The 22,609-nt window shown below is 35.9% G+C and overlaps 1 protein-coding gene across 3 annotated transcripts in view; it reads right to left on the minus strand.

The window, feature by feature from the left end:
- Window positions 1–22,609, minus strand: part of LOC137286985 (suppressor of lurcher protein 1-like) — a 563,849-nt gene that overhangs the window by 95,525 nt on the left and 445,715 nt on the right. For 2 of the 3 annotated variants that reach the window (XM_067819057.1, XM_067819055.1), the window contains 4 exons: window positions 19,536–19,747; window positions 13,161–13,371; window positions 10,842–11,083; window positions 8,258–8,311 (listed from right to left, as the gene is read on the minus strand). In XM_067819057.1, coding sequence (XP_067675158.1) covers window positions 8,258–8,311; window positions 10,842–11,083; window positions 13,161–13,371; window positions 19,536–19,747 — 719 coding nt within the window. The remainder of the gene's footprint in view (window positions 1–8,257; window positions 8,312–10,841; window positions 11,084–13,160; window positions 13,372–19,535; window positions 19,748–22,609) is intronic. The other variant, XM_067819056.1, reaches the window with a different exon arrangement.

Genomic DNA, 22,609 nt, shown 5'->3' on the forward strand with positions numbered 1-22,609 from the left:
ATTATCATACCTTAATGTCAGAATGTGGAGAATTATCTGTGATCTATGTCTCCAATGTCTGAAGGAAATAAATGTCCAACATGATCATGAGAGGGAATGTTTTTGTGCTGCTTTCAATACTTCAGCGACAGAAATGGGCTTCACACAATGAACCTACATGGGGAATGAACCTGATTTAACAGGCCAAACTTTCTCTCGAGGCCAAATCTACCCCCAGGAAACTTGCCCCTAGGTTTTGGGGAAATTGAGACTCGGGTAACAGACATGAAGTATGACTTCCATCTACAATGGAAATAAACACCTGTTTGACGAGGACGGTAAAATGTCATGAAAGGCAAATGCTCTGTACTATAATCTCAGGCTTACTGATGTATTAAGGTTTTTGCCATTTCCTAAGATCATCAGTTTCATGTTTCCTTGTTTTCATTGCCATTTTGGTAATAAGCAACGAAAATTGCCGTCTCTGCAAATGTCAGTCATGATGATTCCAAACTTTCTTTCAGAGTAACTGTTCACATATGAACTACCGTTCCAAGAACATATACTTGATTTAAACTCTCTTGAAAGGTGAGTTGGAACTGCTTAAACATGTTTCGCCAACTGTCAAGACGATCCTGACTGCACCTGTATTTGATTCATCAGCTAATCTTCAGGTTCTTTTGCCATGAAAGGATTGCATTAGTGAGTCATGCCTTGTGCATGTTGCTTTGACATTTGCAATCTTAGGCAAAGCAAATGTTATTGCGAGCTAAATGTGCATGTGATAGAATTTCACTCTTGTGTGCAACTCCAGTTCTCAGGCTATGAAAGTATTTAATCTGATACTCAATCTTAATGTTCGGCAGGATAGATAATTGTTGAAAACATTTTATTTCTAGATTACTTGAAAATAACAGAAGGTTTTCTTACCATAAAGCTTTGAAGAGGAATTCTATGACTTCTGGTTCAGATTTCTAATTGATTTGAAACAAATGTTTGTTTGTGTGTTGTTTAACAATGTACTCATCAACATACCAGCTATATGTAAATAATCAAGCTAGGGCCAAACAAACAAGTGATCAACAAAATGAGCATTGATCTGAGCAATTAGAATTTGATAGAACCACAGTAAAAAGCAAAATAATATTTGATGACTTTTATAGAAAACAAACATTTCCTAATAACATCACTACATTACCATACGTTTAATAGATATAAACTTTTCTTAATTCACTTGATGAAGGAGCAAGAATTAGAATGGTGTACAAAGAATAAAAAGAAGTTGTTTTCCAGAAATTATTATTGACCATTTATATAGCTCACATGCAACTATTGCTTGCTCAAGGCGATGGCATTTGTTTCCCTCGATCATTGGATGTCTGTCACAGAATCACATTGTATTATCAATCTCAACACCCTGGGGAGTGTATAAATCATGCCATGTATTCATGTTTGTCTATGTTGGAGTGAGTAAGTGAGGGTAGTTTTGCTGTCAGGCAACACCAGAAATGGGCTCCACACCTTGTACCCAGGTGGGAAATTGAACCCGGGTCTTCAGCGTGACGAGGGAACACTTTATCCACTAGACTACCCAACTATGTTGAACAAGTGTGAAACACACACTAAAAATATCAACAAAATTTAAATCTGAAGCTCAGCATATTAAGCAAATATTAAAATCCAGTTTTATAAACACTTATCCTAATTTATGGAGTTTAATAAACTACCTCAGCCCTGACTGAGTCATAGTACCTTGAAAAGTTGAATATGTGACGTAAAGTTGAAATAAAGTTCAAAATCGTGACTAGTCTGACATTTCACAGCAGTGCAGATTGAGTAACATTTATCAGTATCACAAATGCCTCACATATTGCAACATGTTATCATGTCTGCCAGCTATGGTTACAGAAATGTATATTGACATTTGATGTTGAAATGCCATTTATCCAAACTCGTGTCTGTAAATGTCAAAGAAGTAACTATTATACGAAAAGCTCTTTTATATAAAGTTTAAAGTTTATAACTTTTAACAAGTTTTGATTCTCATACTTAAATATTGCCAAAAGTTCGAAAGTTTAAAGAACTTTGGATGAAAGGTGGAGAGGAGAAGGGTGTTAATTTTCATCCTCACGCTTAATTATTAACACTGATTTTTATGGACACCTGGTGTCACTGGTATTAGAAAAAAATTACATTTGTAAATCATATAAGCAAGCCCACAATGCTCTTTAGGTGTGTTAGCATTATACAACTTCTATGACACACGATAGTTTTACGCCGCTTTTAGTAACATACCAGAAGTATCACTGTTGGAAACATCAGAAATGGGATTTACACATTGTATCCCGAAGGATTCAACCCTGAATCTGTAGCGTGACAAGCAGATGCTTTAACCACTAGGCTACCCTACCACCCATCCAAATACCAACAGAATTCTGGTACCTCAAAACAATTACCCAAACTCCACTGAAATATAAAAATAGTGATGGTCCAAATTCTGAAAATATTCACCATGTTACTACCTGTTGCCTGGACAACCGATGGTCAGAAGTTTGATCCCTGGTGTGTGACAGCAAAAGACAACAAAAACAGTACTTGTTATTACCTTGGCTGAAATTTTGCATCATAAGGAAACAGGTATGACATTACATTTTTGTATGAGATAATTGTGCATCTGACAATTGTAGTTCACTGAGGTGGTGTTCATGGCCAGTCACTTTTGAAAAGGAAAAATTTACTCCAAAAAAACAAAAAAAGGGTTATAACTAAAGTATTCCACTCAGATATTTTATAAAACTCCACTAAGAACTTACAGAAAGTCTTGTTATTTTTTTTAAATACAAGAATTCTGAACTTTGCAAAAAGTATTTTTTAACCCACACAATAGAAGAAGCGTCTTTGATCTTCAGAAAAGTTTTTTTTACTCTACTTTGAGCACAAAGCAATTTTTTTCTGTAAGCTATTCCGTATTTTTCACAAGGTATTGGTTTTATGATCTTAATACCAATCAAGCTTGGTCATTATAAATATCAAAGGGCATTTACTATCAACTAAAACCCATGATTATCTCTTAAAAAATCTTATGACATGATTATATGGAAAAGGAAAATGTCAAAGTTGAAATGATGACATAAAACAATGACTCACCTCAAGACAATACGGAACTTACAAATTAGTGACATATGTTTGTTTTCTCTGTTATTTTATATTTAATGTTGAGAAAAGCAAAAGTCCATGTCCGAGGTAGAACAGGTCTTCAGCAACCCATGCCGCCACAAAAGACAACTATGCTTGTCATAAGAGGTGACTAGCGGGATCCGGTGGTCAGAGTCACTGACTTGGTTGACACATGTCATCAGTGTGCAGATTGATGCTCATGCTTTTGATCACTGGAATGTCTGACTCAATTATTTACAGTCTGACCCAATATAGCTGGAATATTGCTGAGTGTGGCGTAAAACTAAGCTCACTCACTCACTTTATATGATGGTGGTGTATAAATACAATGGACCAGACAATCCAGTGATTGACATGTATCAGCCAAATCAGCCAAATGAGCAATCTTGACCACCAATTTTCTTTGTCTCTTATTTTGTGATAAACATCTGATGCAGATGATCATCTTTAACCCAAATCTTCACGCAAGCAATGATATTCATGATTTACCAAAAAATAAACCCTTGAATGCTGCATGCAACAAACATACTATCATTAGTGTTTACTAGTATTTATCATGTTAATCACCTTGAGGTATGATCCCCTTACAAAGTTCTCTGTTAGAAAATATCAGGGATTTCTATCTGGGTTTTATTTTAATCATAACATCTAAACACAAATGTCACTTTTTCATTTTCAAAGCATAAAATAATTCAACTACATATTCTCTCTATACCCAAACTTAATTTTGACTACCTTTGCCTAGTTCAAATAAATTTATCTGAAAAGAATAAATTACAAATTGTTTTGATCACAAATACACAAGCATATACGTGTACAAACACCAAGAGAAAACAACTTGGTTCAAGAACTTAAAAGACTGGCTTTATAGGTGGAGAGGACACTTCAAAATTGAAACACTATTGACAGTTCCTGTCTGTCGACTGCAACAGAGCAATGAACAAGAATAACTAAGGCTAGAAGCCCTCACAAAAATCCTGAGCGACCAAGTCCAGTGCAAATAACACAGCAGTTAAATTTCACTCCAAGTTACAAAGAGCTGTTGCAATGGATACAATTCCCACAACCATGCCTGATGAAAATCCAACGCATTTTGTGAAGTTGCCATATTTGGTTTCAGTTCTTAAGCACCGAGCCTGCGGAAAGTGAAAACCTCCCAGAATCAATAAAACCCCTTCTCATTTCTTCATTTGTAATTGCTTTGGCAGAATATGAATACGTCTCTCAATGTGATACGACATGCCTCCCTAAAGAAACAATGATCAACCGAATCCATTGATGGAGCTTGAGATCAACCTGTCACCCCACACTCACTAGAATTGAGAGGGTGTGAAATAGACTTGCCTGCTATTGGAAATAATGAAATGGTCTGATATTCAAGCAAGAAGCTTGTGCTTTCAAACAGTCAAACACCATTGTACTGAAGCTGAAAGGGTCCATGTAAATATCGCGTTATGTCAGATTCGATGAAACCAAAAAATAACTATGCACACATTTACTGATTAGCACTGAGAATAAAAAAGATAAGCAAATTACAAAGACAAGTAAAATGTGTAACCTGTCCAACACTATTTTTAATCTATATTTTTCTTTAACTGCTTCAGTTATCCAGACCCGTCACAAAATATACTGTAGGGGATATTCCATTTTGTGAGCATACCACTTGCCAGTATCAACACAAATGAGAAAAGTGAAATAAATCCAACAGAAGAAACATTTCAAAAGGAATGGAATAAATTATCATAATGTTTGGTGCTAGAAAAGGCATTGAAAACAACAAATCTGACACCCAAAGTTAAATGAAGTTGCCTCAAAAGAAGAAAGGTTTACTTCAAGACGATCATATGTTCAACACATCAAAGTACAACACAAGGATGCTTGCTCTTTGTACATTTGGTTGAGGTATAAATGATAATTGTATGCCAAGCTTAATACAGGGCACTTGTCACAAAGGTTTTCATGAAGAATGTTAATCTTGGGGAGTTGTTAGAAGGGTTATAGGATTTGGAGCACATTTAGAATGCAGTGTAGACATTGACCAAAGACGTATAAATGTCTTTGCTTGGATAAAGGAAACTGTGAAATATGCACCTGTTCACCCATCTGCGAATAGTTACCCAGCCGGAAGAGCTGAAAATCATTCCATCATATAGTAATAAAATACTGTACTGCCATATTGTTATATCATGCACTGCAAGTTCTGGGACCTTATTCTTGAAACGTTGAAGGCCCTAAGATTTCTTAACTTTGAGTATACATCTTAACTTTGATTTAAGAATTGGACTAGCACACTGACTACGAAAGTTTTGAGAATAGCTAGCCTGGGGTCAGAGTATTATATCATAAAAATGGTTTGTTGTTAACGTGAGTTCTTGAATATGCCTGGCTAAGAAGATATCCCTTAGTACATGACAATACCCACACTTGTACAGTGTTGAATATTTTCTGCTGTCTAGAAAGTAATCAAAGATAACAATGGTGTGAGATTATACTTTCTTGCAAAAGTAAAAACTAGAAAGTGTTATTACATGTAAAAACAGGTGTCTCCCCCTTCTCCCAATTCAAAAAGTGGATTCCTTCAATTCATTTGATTCCTTAAATTTCGAAATCTCTATGTATGAAAGCAAGATAAATGAATTTTGCAGAGAAAGTTCATGGTGTTTTATAGTTTTATTGGTATTATGTATACAACATTGGCGAAGATGGGTGCAGTGGTTTTGGAGATAGGCACTGAACACAGACCCTACCCTTAAAAAAAACCACATAATTCTACCACAGGTACTGGGGAGGAGACTGGTCAGGGATTTTAACTCACACTCCCAGCACAAGGGCGGCACAAGAAGTCAGCTGTCTAACCCAGTCAGCCATCGAAGTATCCACTAAATGATAGCCTGAGGCACTATTTCATAATGGCATGTGTCTATGGAGAAACCACTCAAAATGTACATTTGTAATTTAAGACAGAAGATATGTAATGATATTGATAATTCTCATTTTCAGTCAAAGTCATACAACACCTACCTGTTAATATTGAGAATTTGATATTTCATCCACAGATACATCAGTATCTAGATGTGTACGATACATGAATCATGTGATGCTAGGATATCAGGGGGGTATACATCATGATGTTTAATATCCATGATTAAGCTACACAATGAAATTTTACATCACAAATACTGAGCAAGAAGAGAGAAAATCTTCTGTTTTTTGTTTCTACAGACCTTTAACATTATGAAGGGTTTTTTTTTTTCTGTGAAATATGTGTGCACTCTTAGGAATGGTCAGTTTCAAAGAGAGGTAACTCTCAAGAGTGTGTAACTTGCAAGGGCAGGTAATTGTCAAAGCCAGGGTGGGTAACTCTTGTAACAGTTGACTCTAATGGACAGGTCATTTTCAAGGGCAGGTTATGATAACCTGTACACAATACACCATCAAGCATTAATGATTAACATTAATTTCTGACTGAAATAGATGAGATGGTCAGTACATTGAATCCAATCAGCTGAAACAGAAACAAAACAGTTCTCTTCTTTCCAGCAGATGTAAATTCTTAGAATCATTCATTATTAAAGTAAATATAGGTATATTACTGCATATGCAATATTCCATTTGATATATCATGATTAACAAAATATACTGACCACCAAAAGAAATGTAAGTTTGGACAAAATTAAACCTCACAAAAGTAAGTGCTCACATGTTTGCCTTCTGTTTAAAAAATTGACAGAAAGCCAGAGTTGCATTTCTTTTGCTGTTCAGTATAGTTTGAATCACCAAAGGCATAATATCTCATAACTAAAGTGCAATGATATCATATATTTGCCTAAACTGTAGGACAGCAAATTAAAATAGACTGCATGAAATGTTTCTGTGACTCATCCATTTCACTCTAACCAATCAAAATGTTTCCATGGGAGGTGCAAAATTACCTTTGAGATATGAATGTTTTATCAGTTTGTTGTAGCTTGTACAACTTTAGAGACTCTGGAACATTAAGTATGATATTCTGAGACTTCATAGCAGTACTTTTCTCTTGATAGAACAAATGACCTTTGAAATACAAACAAAAAAAGATCTGGCTTGAAAGGCAACTCATGAGATATTGGTATTAACAGGAAACAACAGAAACCTTTCTTGACTGACAAGTTTCAGAAGTGAATTGAGCAAAGGAATATGAGAATCATTTGGCAAAATGGAGTACAAGTCTAAAGAATAATTCATTCCCAAGGAAAACTATTTCTGGGCTTTAAAATTTAATCAAGGTGTGGTGTTTAATGTGTTCGCTGCTATAAGCAATCTTCTAGCAATAACATAGTGGGAATCAAACCCAGGTGTTCTTCTTAATGAGCAAACACTTTAACCACTAGACTACCCCACGTCCCCAGGTGTGGAGTAGGTCATCCAGATTACTTTTTCCTGGAAGATGTAATAACTTCGGCTAATAACACACCCACATCAGTAATTTACTGATGAAGCTTCTGTTACACAAGTTCTGCTGCAATCCAATAACACATCAAATCTATTCCTAACATCGGAGTTACATGTCAATGACAACATTATACTCTGTACTCCCATTTACAACACACACATGGACAGTTGTTGTATCAGGCTTGAATCATGCATAAAATACACACAAAAATACATCCTGCAGATTGAAGACAAATATTCCAAAGCATGACTGTGAAGAAAGCTTCACAATGAAATCCAACCTCCAACAACCTCCTGGCACATACATATGTATACATAGCCACAATACATGTATAAATTCAAAGCAAGGCCTTATCCTTGAAGCAGTCTAGGCTTTTGTCTACCTATGTTCAAATTCAAATCTATTAGCCATGATATGCTGTCCTAACCGTTTTGAAAGTTGCTCCCTTCAATCATTGGTTTGAAAGTGAAAGATTGTTCACAACAAATAATAGCTCTGACAAGACAGAAATCATAAATATATACAAGTACTCTAGAATTTCTGATAGAATTTCTGAATATGTTTATAAATTCCACGTATTCTGGATACCTGAGTAAACACTGCTTCAAGAAGAAGTCCATCTCGAACCTATGCACCATTAACAATATCCATGCCAAACTGGGTACTCACCATTGGAGCTGGTTGGCCGTGGTCGGTAAGTCACCCCTGCAGAAACAGATAAATCTACTGGAATAATTTTTTAAGAAAACTCAGTTGATTGACATGATATAGCAAAAATGTGAAGTACTGGATGGAAGAGAAAACTACATGCTTGCTGAATATGCATTAAGAAATGATGGGTGGTCCTTGCTATATTTTACAAGTGCTTCACTCACTTAATGAACATGAATGGTCTACTTAACTCTGTGAATATTGGGAGCAGTGTGGTGATAGCATCAGTATTTAATTGCATGAGTGTATGAGGAGCTAAGTGCCAGAGAGTTTATGATGAGAAAACTTATGCGCACTTGAATACTGCAGACATACCCTTTATGAAGAAAGATAAATATATTGACAGTACAATGAGACATCTGGTATGATACATCCTCGATATCTCCAGGGTATATGTTCCGATAAGTCTCCACTATACCCTGGACGCATCTACGGCTTAGCCCGATAAGTTTATTACCTCCCTTGGCTGGATTTTTATGCAATCAGGTGTCTTCGCTGCGAAGTTGAGCGAACCAATCACAACTCACTTTCGCTTTTTAAATTATCTAACCTATTAACCTCGGCAAACAAACCATGCAGAGGTTCTCTGAAAGAGGTAGATGGGGTTCTTGCATGTATATATAAAAAGTTTCGGACCTATAAATTTGCCTGTATGATTTCCCCAAATTGTGGGTCGCACGGCGGGCAAATCTTCGCAGTTTGCGACTGCTACCTTTGTTGACACTGGCAAGCTCGGTTATAACGGCGGCCTAGCTGATTGGCTACTGTGAGAATGCGGAGCCAGCAAAGGGAGGTAATAAAATTATCGGGTCGGCCCGTAGATGCGTCCAGGGTATAGTGGAGACTTTTCGGAACGTATACCCTGCAGATATCGAGGATGGGTATGATATGGCACAGACAATTGTACTATGGTAGTAGGGATGCTTCTATAAGGAGTTACAAAGAAATGTATTCTCGGAAGTTACAGAGGAAGCTAGTATAAGGAGCTACACAAGAAGTTCAGAAGGTACATAGGAAGATACTGCAAGGAGGTACACAGAAGGATACTGCAAGGAGGTACACAGAAGGATACTACAAGGAGATACAGAGAAGGATACTACAAAAAGGTACACATGAGGGTACTATAAGAAGGTACACGGAAGGATACTGCACATAGGTACACAGGATACTACAAGGAGATACACAGAAGGATACTACAAAGAGGTACACATGAGGGTACTATAAGAAGGTACACAGAAGGATACTGCACATAGGTACACAGGATACTACAAGGAGATACACAGAAGGATACTACAAAGAGGTACACATGAGGGTACTATAAGGAGGTACACAGAAGGATACTACAAAGAGGTAAACATGAGGGTACTATAAGAAGGTACACAGAAGGATACTGCACATAGGTACACAGGATACTACAAGGAGATACACAGAAGGATACTACAAAGAGGTACACATGAGGGTACTATAAGGAGGTACACAGAAGGATACTACAAAGAGGTAAACATGAAGATACTATAAGGGGGTACACAAAAGGATACTGCACAGAGGTACACAAAAAGATAGTACACAGTACACAGGAGGGTACTAAAAGGAGATACATGGGAGCTACACAAATATGTATTTTCAGAAGGTACAAAGGGAGTTACAATAAAGAGCTACATGTGAACTTATCTAAGAAAGTACAGTGGGAGTTACTATAAGGAGCTACATGGAAATTTGTCCAAGAAAGTACAGAAGGAGCTACTATAAGGAGCCACATGGAAATTTATCTCAGAAAGTACAGAGGGAGCTACTATCAGGAGCTACATGAGAACTTATCTCAGAAAGTACAGAGGGAGTTTCTATAAGGAGCTACTGAGGTATTTAATCTCAGAATCTACAGATAAGCTACTATAAAGACCCACAAAGGGATTTAACCTCAGAAGGAACACAGGGAGCTACTATGAGAACTTACACAGGAATTTAAGTCCAGAAGGGAGTTACTGGAAGTAGCTACAGAGAAGGATACACAGAGGAGCTGCACAGGAAGCTAAGTTCAGAAGGGAGTTACTAGAAGGAGCTACAGAGAAAGATACACAGAGGAGCTACACAGGAAGCTAAGTTCAGAAGGGAGTTACCGGAGGGAACTACAGAGAAAGATACACTGAGGAGCTACACAGGAAGCTAACCTAAGGAGGTAGACAAGAAGCTAATCTAAGAAAATACATAGGAATATAGTCAAAAGAGCTACATAAGGGGCTAATCTTTAGGGCTCACATGAACATGCTAAAGTTAGATTACAGGAAGGCACTATCTGAAGGTCCATGGCAACTGACTGTAAAGTGGTACACAGGACAGTAGTATACTGAGCAAAGGGGGATGATAAAGAAGACTATAGATGAATATTGGACACAAAGGTACTTAAAAGGAGGTACATGTATGAACTATGATGAGGTACACATGAATGCACAAGAAGAGGTACATGGAGCACTATAAGTCAACAATGAAGCACAGAGCGGGTTACTTAAGGTGTACACAGAAAGGTACTTTAATGAGGTCCTACCATTAATAGGCACAGCTTTCGACTGAGTTGTCACAGATCTCGGGGTCGAGGGGCCGACGAAGTTGTACTTAGCAGCAAACCCTTGAGCTTCGTACTTGCCATCAGAATAGAATTCAATGAACAAATTACGGCCAGTTGAAGTAAGTTCTACTTGATTCTGGATACCGCAGTACTGACCGATAACGTCTGCACTTCTGTCTCGGCCATTGTAAACCACAATTGCATCAGGGCTGTAACGACAACTGTAACAAAACAAAGGCAACACTTTAGATATCAGCTTATGAACAAACTGAAAATAAAATAATCTTCAAATTCATTGTCATAGTGACAGTCACACATGCTCATGAGGTCTCAGCCATTTTTTTAAATTACATTTACGCGCGTATAATTCATGTAAATTTGATGTCATCAACTGTGACAAAAAAACAGGACATATTTACAAGTATAGCTAGAATCTGGGAAATATACTGATCAAAACAAGTTAGGCATCATGAAAAATTTGGCTCGATTCTTTAGGAGTGAAAAGTATACAATTTCATTATATATCCCTCCAAATAATCATGATGCCTTTCTCTTTGAGTTCTGTATATATTGTCTGTGGATGCTCCTGAAATAATTCTTCAACAACAACGTGAAAAGGGAAATTTTGCGTTTTGTCGGGAAGTGATACATTTTATACATGACATCGTGTATGTGAATTTATAAATAACTGCACAACCTTTTACACGCCAGCTGAGCACGACTCTAGGTGAACTAGCACACAACGATATGCATTTTTATTGTAGGATATTGTGATTTTTTTCATTTGCCACTTTTTCAAATATTCTGACAAATACAAAGGTGAAGGTTGTTGGGGGATATGAAGAAAGCACCACGCGTGTGGGATACATCTCATCGCACAGCCACTATACCTGGTCTCTCCTTTGCTACTGTGCAAAAATTAAAAAATGTGAAAGATCAAAATTAGAAATTTGTGGTAATATTCCATGAATATCTGAAATCGCATCATAAGCAAAACTACACATGAACCATTGATCAGTGTCATCTGCTAATGAATATTGACAAAAATAGTAACAATATACTAATAGAAATCAGTGTGCGAAATAGCCTCCTGCGAGGATTCTGAAATACCCCTCACTCAAGAAGCTGCTGAAAGGGACAAGGGATTATGTACCTCTCTCAGCTGATCCAAAACAAAGGTCTCCCTTTTCTGTATAACTGTGAGGATATGCCATAATGATAGTGACGTCTAATGTATTGATCGGGTTGTAATACCAAGGTCATTTAAACAGAAAATGTTATTCAACAAACTTGACTACTCATATCAGTTGTTATCAGACATTGAATGTTTCTGAATCTTCACTCACAATGACTTGAGTTTCTGAAACATTTAAAATCTCTTGAATAACAGTACAACTTGCATTCCATTTTATGGTCCTTATCTCAAGTTAAAAATGTGACGTGAAGGGAAATGGGCTCAAATACCAAAGTACAAATAGAGAATTTATCACAAATGGTCAAGGCATTTTCTGATAGTCAAATCTGAAATGGCACATTACGTGTTAGTCTAAGCCTTCTTGCCTAGCACTATGTTCAGACTATTTCACACACTGTTTGAAAGGATCAGTGTTTGATTAGAAAATCCAGTCCATTAAGCTCAAAACTGTACTATGACTTTTATGATTTTTTTGACACATGATCTTCTATTTTATACACAGATACATGCTTTACCATATTATTAAAATTCCAAAAGTTCACAACTTAGATAAAAGTTGATACATATGATATAAGATATGATATAAGATCATAGTTAAGTATACCTAACGTTTCTGGAAACATTTTTACCAAATAAAGCTTAAAGTGTGTTTTGAAAACAATTGTTCTTCAGAAAACACAAACATGCTAAACACCCTCATATACTGTTATTATTAGTAAAAGATAAACTATTTGAAAAATATATTGAAAACATTTATCTTGGACAAAAAATTAAAAAGACATAAAATATAAATGTAAGATATTTTGGTATTAACAGACACAACCCTGTAAAGCATGTATCATTCTATTTCAAACAAAACCCCAAATGAAGTAAAACCTTATGATAATTATGTTAATGGAAACAAGAATGATAATAATGATGATAATCACATTCCCCTGTTTAACATGTACTCATCCCTATTTCAAATAACACCCCAAATGAAATATCTTATGATAAATATGAATATTAACAGAAACAAGGATGATGGTGGTGACGATGATGATGATGATGATGATGATGATGATGATGATGATGATGATGATGATGATGATGATGATAATTACCTTCCTCCTGTGTGATGGAGTTGGATGTTTTCAAAAAGTATTCTCACTTTATCTCCCTGTTTTGCCTGGAAATGGTACTGACATTTCGACATAGGCTGGTAGTTTTGAGGGTAAAATGGAGAGAAGAGTCGACCAGATTTCGTGTTATTACTATCAAAATAATATGTACACTGAGTCCCATGCATTTTGGTTCCAGATATCACAAATTGTTCTGAAAAAGATGGAAAAAAGGAAACATAAAGCAAGAACAGCAAGTAACAATCACATTCCTGAAAAGAAAATCATTTATCATTAAGTCTAAAATATGTTAATTCTTTAAACAGAGATCATTTACATTCAGGAAAATATTTTCTGAAAATGTGTTTGGATTATGTTGAATTCTCATAATTCTATGTCGATTCTAACTTCATGACTTTCATATTTACTACTGATTATATTAGTACCTTCATTAATTATCTCATAACCATGATCTATGAGCTTCATAAGAACATAACATACAAATGCAAACACTGACAGAAAACATATCTGTTTTTTTTCCAAACTTAACTCCATATAGCTGGTTTACATAACTAATTTGTGAAAAAATATGATTTAACAGAATATCAATGGTAAATATACATGAATATTATGGACATAAAAGATCAAAATAGAGAATATATCACTCATCTTTTAAAAACACCAAGGTCTTTAATGCCTTCTTAAAATCTTTGGTGATATGTAGAATTTCATAATCTGGAGTTTTATATAAAAACAGAATCAAAAGAACTGTGGAAAAGGAATAGAAGATCCTTGTGCAAATAAGCTGTAGAGACACATAAAGTGAAAACACACCCTAAACCCTCCCTTCCTTGGTGTACTGATTTTCATCCTTATTGTTTGGAGTACCTAACAATACTTTGTGCTCATTTCTAATAATATACACAAATGTAATGTAATGAATATATAGTAGGAATGAAATCATTTACATAAATGTGCATATTTTACAACACATTCACTCAATGTAAAAAGCTGGTGCAGATACATAAACTATTGGTAAATATACAACATTGCTCTGAATGTTTTTCTGAATATTTTACACACAATACATAAAAAGATATATGGAGGTATTATTTGTCCAAAACAAACGTTTGGTTTTTAAGACACAATATTGCACCTATACTGTTAAACCAGTAGAACTACAACATTTGCTAAACATTTTCAGAGCAGTCCGAAACATTCATAGACTTCAGCCAAGAGCTGGAAAATAGTGGCTGATAGAGCGAGCATCAACTAGCCACATGATCCCCATTCATGTCACCAGCACTAAGGAATATTGTATATGATTATGTTAATCAGTCTCTAAAAGGGATCAAAGGTTACTACGATGCATAACTTGCCCCTTGTCACATATAACATTAAAAGTGCACAAACGGCAATGAGATAGTAAGGCAGAGAAGTCAGTTGACTGTTTAGTAAGAACAACAACATATAAACAGGATTTGATGATGGGCATAGCAATAAAAATAAATAAACAAATAAGGTCTTTTGAAAGGAAATACCAAAATAAATCTCGAGCAGTATGCCAGGATGAATTTTAGTTTTGTAGGTAACAAGTTGGAGAAAAAAACAACATCCATTTTGTAGAGGCAGCTCTATGCATAAGATCTGGTATAATATATGGAGTAAAAAAAATCACATCTAGTTTGCAAAAATTTGATCTTGCAGACCAACACCTGAGTAAATAAATACATCTATACAGTTTGAATAAAATTTATCAGCAGCCCATACTGTGATTACTGAATCAAACATGTTTCAAAAATTGTCATTTGACATAAACAGATTGTCATGGCTACAAGAGTTGTTCCCCTTGGTTGTCTGAGACATTAGTGGTCTGGTTCAATATATATTTAAATCTCTGCTCTTTCATTCACATAGTTAGGTATTCAACTCTCACAACTTGCTCACAAACCAGGTATCACTTCTTCAACTCACTTTCCTGTTTCTCCAACATAGTTGCTGAATCTCTGATATGTCACTCGTTGCACAGGTAGTAAATCATTTGTGTATCATTTTATCAAACCTATTCACTATCAAGTATCCACTTTCAAGACATAAACTCACTAACATGACATCATTTTCTACGGTATCAGGCTAACTGCCCCCTTGGCTATCTGCCCCCCATCCATTGAGCCCCCCGGACAACTGCCCCCTGGCTATCTGCCCCCCATCCATTGAGCCCCCTGGACAACTGCCCCCACCCATCATAACAAAACACACGAACTAAATGTTATGATGTCATTTTTATTTATAGCTCTATATAATACCACAACACATCATCTTTAGATTCAATACGAGTATCAATTCATTTAAAAGGTCGATTACTGGCTGGAGGACATCTTTTCCTCAGTGCTTATATGCCAGCATAATCAGAGATGATGTAATTAACTCATCTGCATTAGGTGTATGTTGGTCAGTAAGGTCATTAGAATGTTTTTTCTATGACATCCTGTGGTCTTCAAGATGTTACTCCAGATTAAGTGAAAGTTTTGACAGCAATTAATGATTTCAGCTCATCTAGCACAGGCCACATTACTGAACAGCCGTCTCCAAGATTAACTTTCTCCAACATTACTGAACAGCCGTCTCCAAGATTAATTTTCTCCAACATTACTGAACAGCCTCCTCCAAGATTAACTTTCTCCAACATTAATGAACAGCCGTCTCCAAGACTAACTTTCTCCAACATTTCTGAACAGCCGTCTCCAAGACTAACTTTCTCCAACATTACTGAACAGCCTTCTCCAAGATTAAATTTCTCCAACATTACTGAACAGCCATCTCCAAGATTAAATTTCTCCAACATTACTGAACAGCCGTCTCCAAGACTAACTTTCTCCAACATTACTGAACAGCCTTCTCCAAGATTAACTTTCTCCAACTTGTCCAGGGGGCAGTTAGCCTAGACCCTTTTCTACATACTCTTGATACACCTACCCATCTACATATATTACTCTCACACACATTCTCCTATGTTTACATATTTGTTGGAACATACCAATACATTAGTCCCTTACACTCACTCACTCACTCACTCACTTGCCTACCACAATAGTCATTCACCTGTCAATTCACACACTCACCTATATGCCCAAACCCCCAATTTCAACCACAACAACCCCCAATTGCCACCCCAACTACAATCATTCATCTACCTCTACCACCTCCAATTATCTGCCAATCTGCAACCCATACAACCCCAACTTTCACACTCAATAACACCCAATTTGTACTCTCCAACTCCGAAAAAAAAACACATTGTCACTCCTACAAAACCAAATCGCTCCTCACCCCAACAAAAATTATTCATCTACCTCTACCACCTCCAATTATCTGCCAATCTGCAACCCATACAACCCCAACTTCCACACTCAATAACACCCAATTTGTACTCTCCAACCCCTAAAAAAACCAAATTGTCACTCCTACAAAACCAAATCGCTCCTCACCCCAACAACACCCTATCGCCACTCTACATGATCTAACAACCTCAGGTATTGGTCAGCAAGTCCTGGTCACATGACCAGCACGTCAACAGATAAGCTTCACACCGATGTTAGTATTCACACGTTGCTCATTACCATATATAGGTGATTTTATTAACATTGACTGGTGTTTTTCTAATTCCTTTCGACTCAAGCTTTCTGAAAAGTCAGATGCAGGATATGTGTTAACAACTTAAATAGCTAACTGAAAATGCCTCCAAACTGTATTTATAACATATACAAAATATCATCTAACTTCTGATCAAGAAACACACATGAATCAACAGACATAATCCTACAGGGATTAAGCACTACAAGCAAAGGTTTGACAGAGGTGTTTTAGTTTGGAAAATAATCAGTGCTGTAAGTCATAAAAAATACCAAACTTTAAAATTAAAAAAAAAAATGCAAATAATCAGTTATTTTACTCATGCTTCAATTATTTTCTGCAAAACTAAATTGAGAGTTATCTCCCTTTGTCCATACTAGGTTATCTTGATCGTCTCGGCAGCAACACCAAGTTTTTAGCGATACATGTTTTCATATTGATGAAAACACTTACATTAAGTCATAGAAATAAAACAAACAAGGTTGTAAAGGTCAATAATAAAACGTAGTGGAGAAAAGAGGAAATCTTCAGATAGGTTTATCTTCATCTTTTCTTACCTTTCGAGGTGGATTGAGATGTTGAGTACAAATGTGAGTCTATTGAATCAGTATTTCTATTTACAAATTTGTTGATGTGATTTTCAAACATGTAATGATATGTAGAAAAAAAACAGAATTCAAAATGATAAACAAGATTTGACACATGTTACTTATTGTTACAGGGAATTTGACACATTGATGTATGTCAGCTACGTGTAAGTGCTGTAATTGTACAGCTGGGACCGAAGAATTTTAAACTTCTACATTAACTCTACATGCAAGCTGAATACATCAAGACTGTACTCAAAGACTCCATCAAGACAAATTGGAAACACTATACTACAAGAACAAAAATGGAAAATACTAATCAGCAAACGACCGCAACTATCTTCCACTTAAAATTATAGTTATACTCAGAGACTGATAAAAGTAATGCTCTAAGCTACATTATTAATTTATCACATTTTACTTGGAATAATAAATCACAATTATTCACCTAATGAAACCATTCTTACCTTTATCTATCTACATTGATGTATGTCAGCTGCGTGTAAGTACTATATTTGTACAAATGTCATTAAGTGTTAAAAATAATTCTTCTGGCAAACTGATTATTCACGAAAAATATGTTCAGTTATTCATTCTATTTTAATTATCCTGTTTTCAATGTTGACAAATCCCCCCCAAGCATCATCATAGTGTTGGTGCTCTTTAATTTGTGGAAGTTATGTTTTAATGTTTGTATAAATTTAGAAGTCCTGTGACATTTTGAATCAGTGTAATCACATTTCCTACATTAAATGGTGCACTCTATTAAAAACTCAACCCTATGAACATTTTAAATAATAAGTATGGTATGCAAGGTTAATCATGTTCTCAGATCTCACTTAAAATAACTTGCATATGGACCATATTTGAAATTTTTATTTCTTTTGTTGTGCGATTTTGTTTCTGTTCACAACATGGATAAAGTTTGCCATATTCAGTGGACCAATTAGAAAAATTGTTTCAATTCCATTCTTAGAATATATCTTAAAAATAGTTTGCCAGCTTACGTAAAATTCATCAACCTTTCCTTCACACCCTGACAAATCTTTCTGAATAAGCATCAGTATCTTTTAGTACCAGGAGTTTGACAAAAGTGACCCTGCCACAAAGTTGGCATCCATCACAAACACATGCAAAGCCAAATAAATTGTTCATCTGACCTGACACGGAACATAGTAAAATATAAAAGGGATTTTTGTTTGATAATTGGATGCTTCAAATTTAGAAATGTCATCTGTATGTCAATTGTATAAGTGTTATACATGGGAACTGGTACATTTTATGCCAAAATTGATTCACTGATCTCTATCCAGGTATCATTGACTGGGATGCTATTCACATGCAGTATGTAAATGTCTTCTGTATACAGACAGGGCCCATTATGCTAACATCATCCTAGGATGTTTAACACTGCCATGTATATTTTTGAGGTCAAAACATAGCTTAAAAAATAATCAAGAAAAGGAAGAGTTCAATCATAAATTATTTGTTTAAACAAAAAGATATCAAAATACCTATTAAATTCTCTGTCCTAACTGTATACAAGATTTTACCTTGACATTATACCTATCTGATAAAGTAATTATGCTCTATAAGGTTTTAGAAAACTTCAGCGTTCATTGCATTCCCATATAGATAATGATTAAATGATTAGGGATGCAAGAAAAAATACTCTACATAGTACATGTTATTTATCATTATATTATATACTACTATGCATTAGATAGTAATTCAGTGTGACATTTATAAAGAAGAGTTTCACCAGAGCTGATGCCATTCTCCACAAACAACACATCATTATTCACATCTGCTTTAATGGCAATTGAAAGACAACCTCAAAGAATGTCTCACACAAAATGACCTTGTAAGAGATTTCACAGCTGGGACCGAAAAATTTAAACTTCTACATTAACTCTACATGCAAGCTGAATACATCAAGACTGTACTCAAAGACTCCATCAAGACAAATTGGAAACACTATACTACAAGAACAAAAATGGAAAATACTAATCAGCAAAAGAGCGCAACTATCTTCCACTTAGAATTATAATTATACTCAGAGACTGATAAACGTAATGCTCTAAGCTACATCAATAATTTATCACATTTTACTTGGAATAATAAATCAAAATTATTGAACTAATGAAACCATTCTCACCTTTATCTAAAAATTGGTATCTTCCTTGGAAACCTGTAAAGTTGCCAGGCAACCCATCGGCATGGAGCTCAAGAATGAGGGCTCGATCAGCAGAAAAATATTTCTTCTGAGTACTATTGAGGCTGCCACAAAGTTCTTCTGAATGTCGATCATGCTCGTTAATTCCTGGGCCATCCAGGTAGAGAAATAATCGCAAAAAGTCCGTACAAACACTGAAAACAATAGAAAGCAAGTTTAATGTGAGTAAACCTTAACATAGGCTTAGCTACATGGCAATGCCAATACTGAAATGAGAGTGTGTATTAAAATTTACAGTGAGTGAGTGAGTGAGTGAGTGAGTGAGTGAGTGAGTGAGTGAGTGAGTGAGTGAGTGAGTGAGTGAGTGAGTGAGTGAGTGAGTGAGTGAGTTTTAATGACACTTTTAACACTGTTCCAGCAATGTCATGGCAGGTGAACACCAGAAATGGGCTTCACACATTGTACCCATGTGGAGAATCAAACCCAGGCCTTTGATGTGACAACAAATGCTTTAACCACTAGGCTCCCCTACATCTCCTCTCCAAAACAGACTACAATGGGTGTTACAGGCAATATAGCAGTATATGATAACTTATATAAACCTTATATGATCAGATCATATATTAGAGTGTTCGCACCAGGTGTTCACAAAAAGGGGCAAAGAAAGCTATCAGTGTGAAACATTGTCTTTTAACATCTACATACTTTTTGCTGACAATCAATTTGACATATACGAATCAATCTTTTAGCATATGCTAAAACACTGGTGTCCATATCGTCTACAATGGCACTAAGATGTGGATTTGAGGAAATCAGCAATAAATTCTCTTTCTTAAATTGCATTTTGCATTTATTGACAAAAGATTTTATCTAAATCCAATCTGGAAAAGTTGAGTCCTGACAAAGTTGACACCCAAATCTCAGCCATAAGCCTTCATATGTGGGTTATCTGTGTCCAGTAAAAAACGTCATTACACAAAAGAAGACCAAGGTTAAATAAATTCTGCTTAAATCCCCACTCCGTCCAAGTCAGGAAAAGGCAATTTGAAAGGATCAGAGCAAACACATGGAAGTGCCATTCGTTGAAGAAGAAACACAATCTGTACGGCTCATTCAAAACATTCTGACGACAACATGGAAGCGAGTGTCAAATCCAGACTTTTCCAATCAAATTAAGCACGCAATTTTAAAAGTGCATCAAGAAAAGCCTGTACTGAATTATCATGCTTGTGCATATTTTGATCTTTTTCTCAAGAGCTTCAAAGAATTAGGATAACTACGAAATGCGCCAAGGACGAAGGAGACAAATAACAATTCCTCATCTGAATGTTCCCAAGAAGCAAGAGGTCATATTAGTGGATTGGACAAAGGTTTGGAACAAATATATTTGCTGTCTCCTGAGAAATAATTAATCTTTGACAGGAAATGTTTGCATCTGTGTTCCAGGCGTAATTGACATCTGACTTTGTATTTTTACAATGTTTTGTCACATTCATGCTATCACATTCTGAGCCTGTGTAATTCATGTGATGTTCCAAAGAAATAATTAAACTTAAAATTTGAAATGATTAAGGAGATGAGAATTTCAGTGAAAAAGAAAAGAAAATTTGTTTGATCCTCTTTTTGTTGAAGTTAGTTTATTTCCTGTGGTTTCAAATGTTATAGAAAGTAGATGAAATGTATATGTCACGCTACCTAGAGAAATACTGACATTTGAAATATTGTTTTCAACAACCTGTCAATCATCTTGACAGCTTAGAGAAAACTGATTACTTTATGACCAGTATATCAAATGATTTTCCATTCAAAATAAATGTGCAATCACGAAGAAATTCATTCGAAATTCCCAAAGGTATTTTCATCACATGGACGTATTCATAAACCCAATGCAAAGGTTGTGATTGTGACAATACAAAATAGCGGACATGGGTTGATCAAAAAGTTCAATCACCATGTAATCAATCCAGATTGTGAAAAAAAATTACCCTTGAACTGCAACACACAATAACACTGTGCTCCTCATTTATTAGGTCAGGTGAAATAGGGACTACATCACACATAAGAATATTTCACTCATGTGACAACATGCATGCATATGTATGTGTGACTGCTTTTGCTAGCCCAGACTTCAGCTGGTGTTATCGTGCTAGCTCACCAAAATACCATGTCATATTGAAGCATGAATACCCCACTCAGACACATTATACTGATGCTGACCTGACCTGTCCTTATTGCACCCATTCATGCTGACTGCTAGACAGGGACCAGCAGGGACCACAAGTACCCTTTTTTCTTATTTTTATGATAAGGGTGGATGGTTAAATAACTGCATCACAGAGGCTGTCCATAATTTGTTAAGCTTTGGAAGTGAGGTAGCCTAGTGGATAAAACATTCGCTTGTCATGCCAAAATCCTGGGTTTGATTCTCCACATGTGTGAATGTGTGAATGCCATTTCTAGTGTCTCTTTATTACTAAAAGTGGCGTAAAACTATACAGACACTTTTAAGTTACGGAAGTGTATGATTCAGCATGATGAACATATCCTGAATCCTGCAAAGCGAGACAAGCAATGAATATAGAGATAACCAAAAGACAAAAACAGGAACTGTAGCTCACCTATATGAAGTGTATATCACAGCACATCAGAAATGGGCTTAATACATTGTTCCCATGTGGGGGATATTCATAGAGAGAAAAGAAACATTACTGGCTTTCAGATTTGTGGGCATTATTGAAAATTTATGCTGAGCACAAAAAGCTTCAATTCACTGATCACCTGACTTGTATATGTTTTGTGTCTGTGTTTTGAATATGAAAGATGGTGCACACTTTGTTTAGATCACCTCCATGGGTTTCCCAAGTGGAAAAAAAATTGGTGGCTGTCAGTGAGTGAGTTAGTGGATGAATTTGTTTTACACCATTTTTTGTAACACTGCAACAATATCATGGCATAGGATACAAGAAATAGGCTTCACAAATTCTATCCCTGTGTGGAATCTAATCCCGGTTTTCGGCACACCAAGTGAATGCTTTAACCAATAGGCTACCCTTGTT

The sequence above is a fragment of the Haliotis asinina genome, chromosome 6 (genome assembly GCF_037392515.1).
Source record: "Haliotis asinina isolate JCU_RB_2024 chromosome 6, JCU_Hal_asi_v2, whole genome shotgun sequence".
Taxonomy (NCBI): Eukaryota; Metazoa; Mollusca; class Gastropoda; order Lepetellida; family Haliotidae; genus Haliotis; species Haliotis asinina.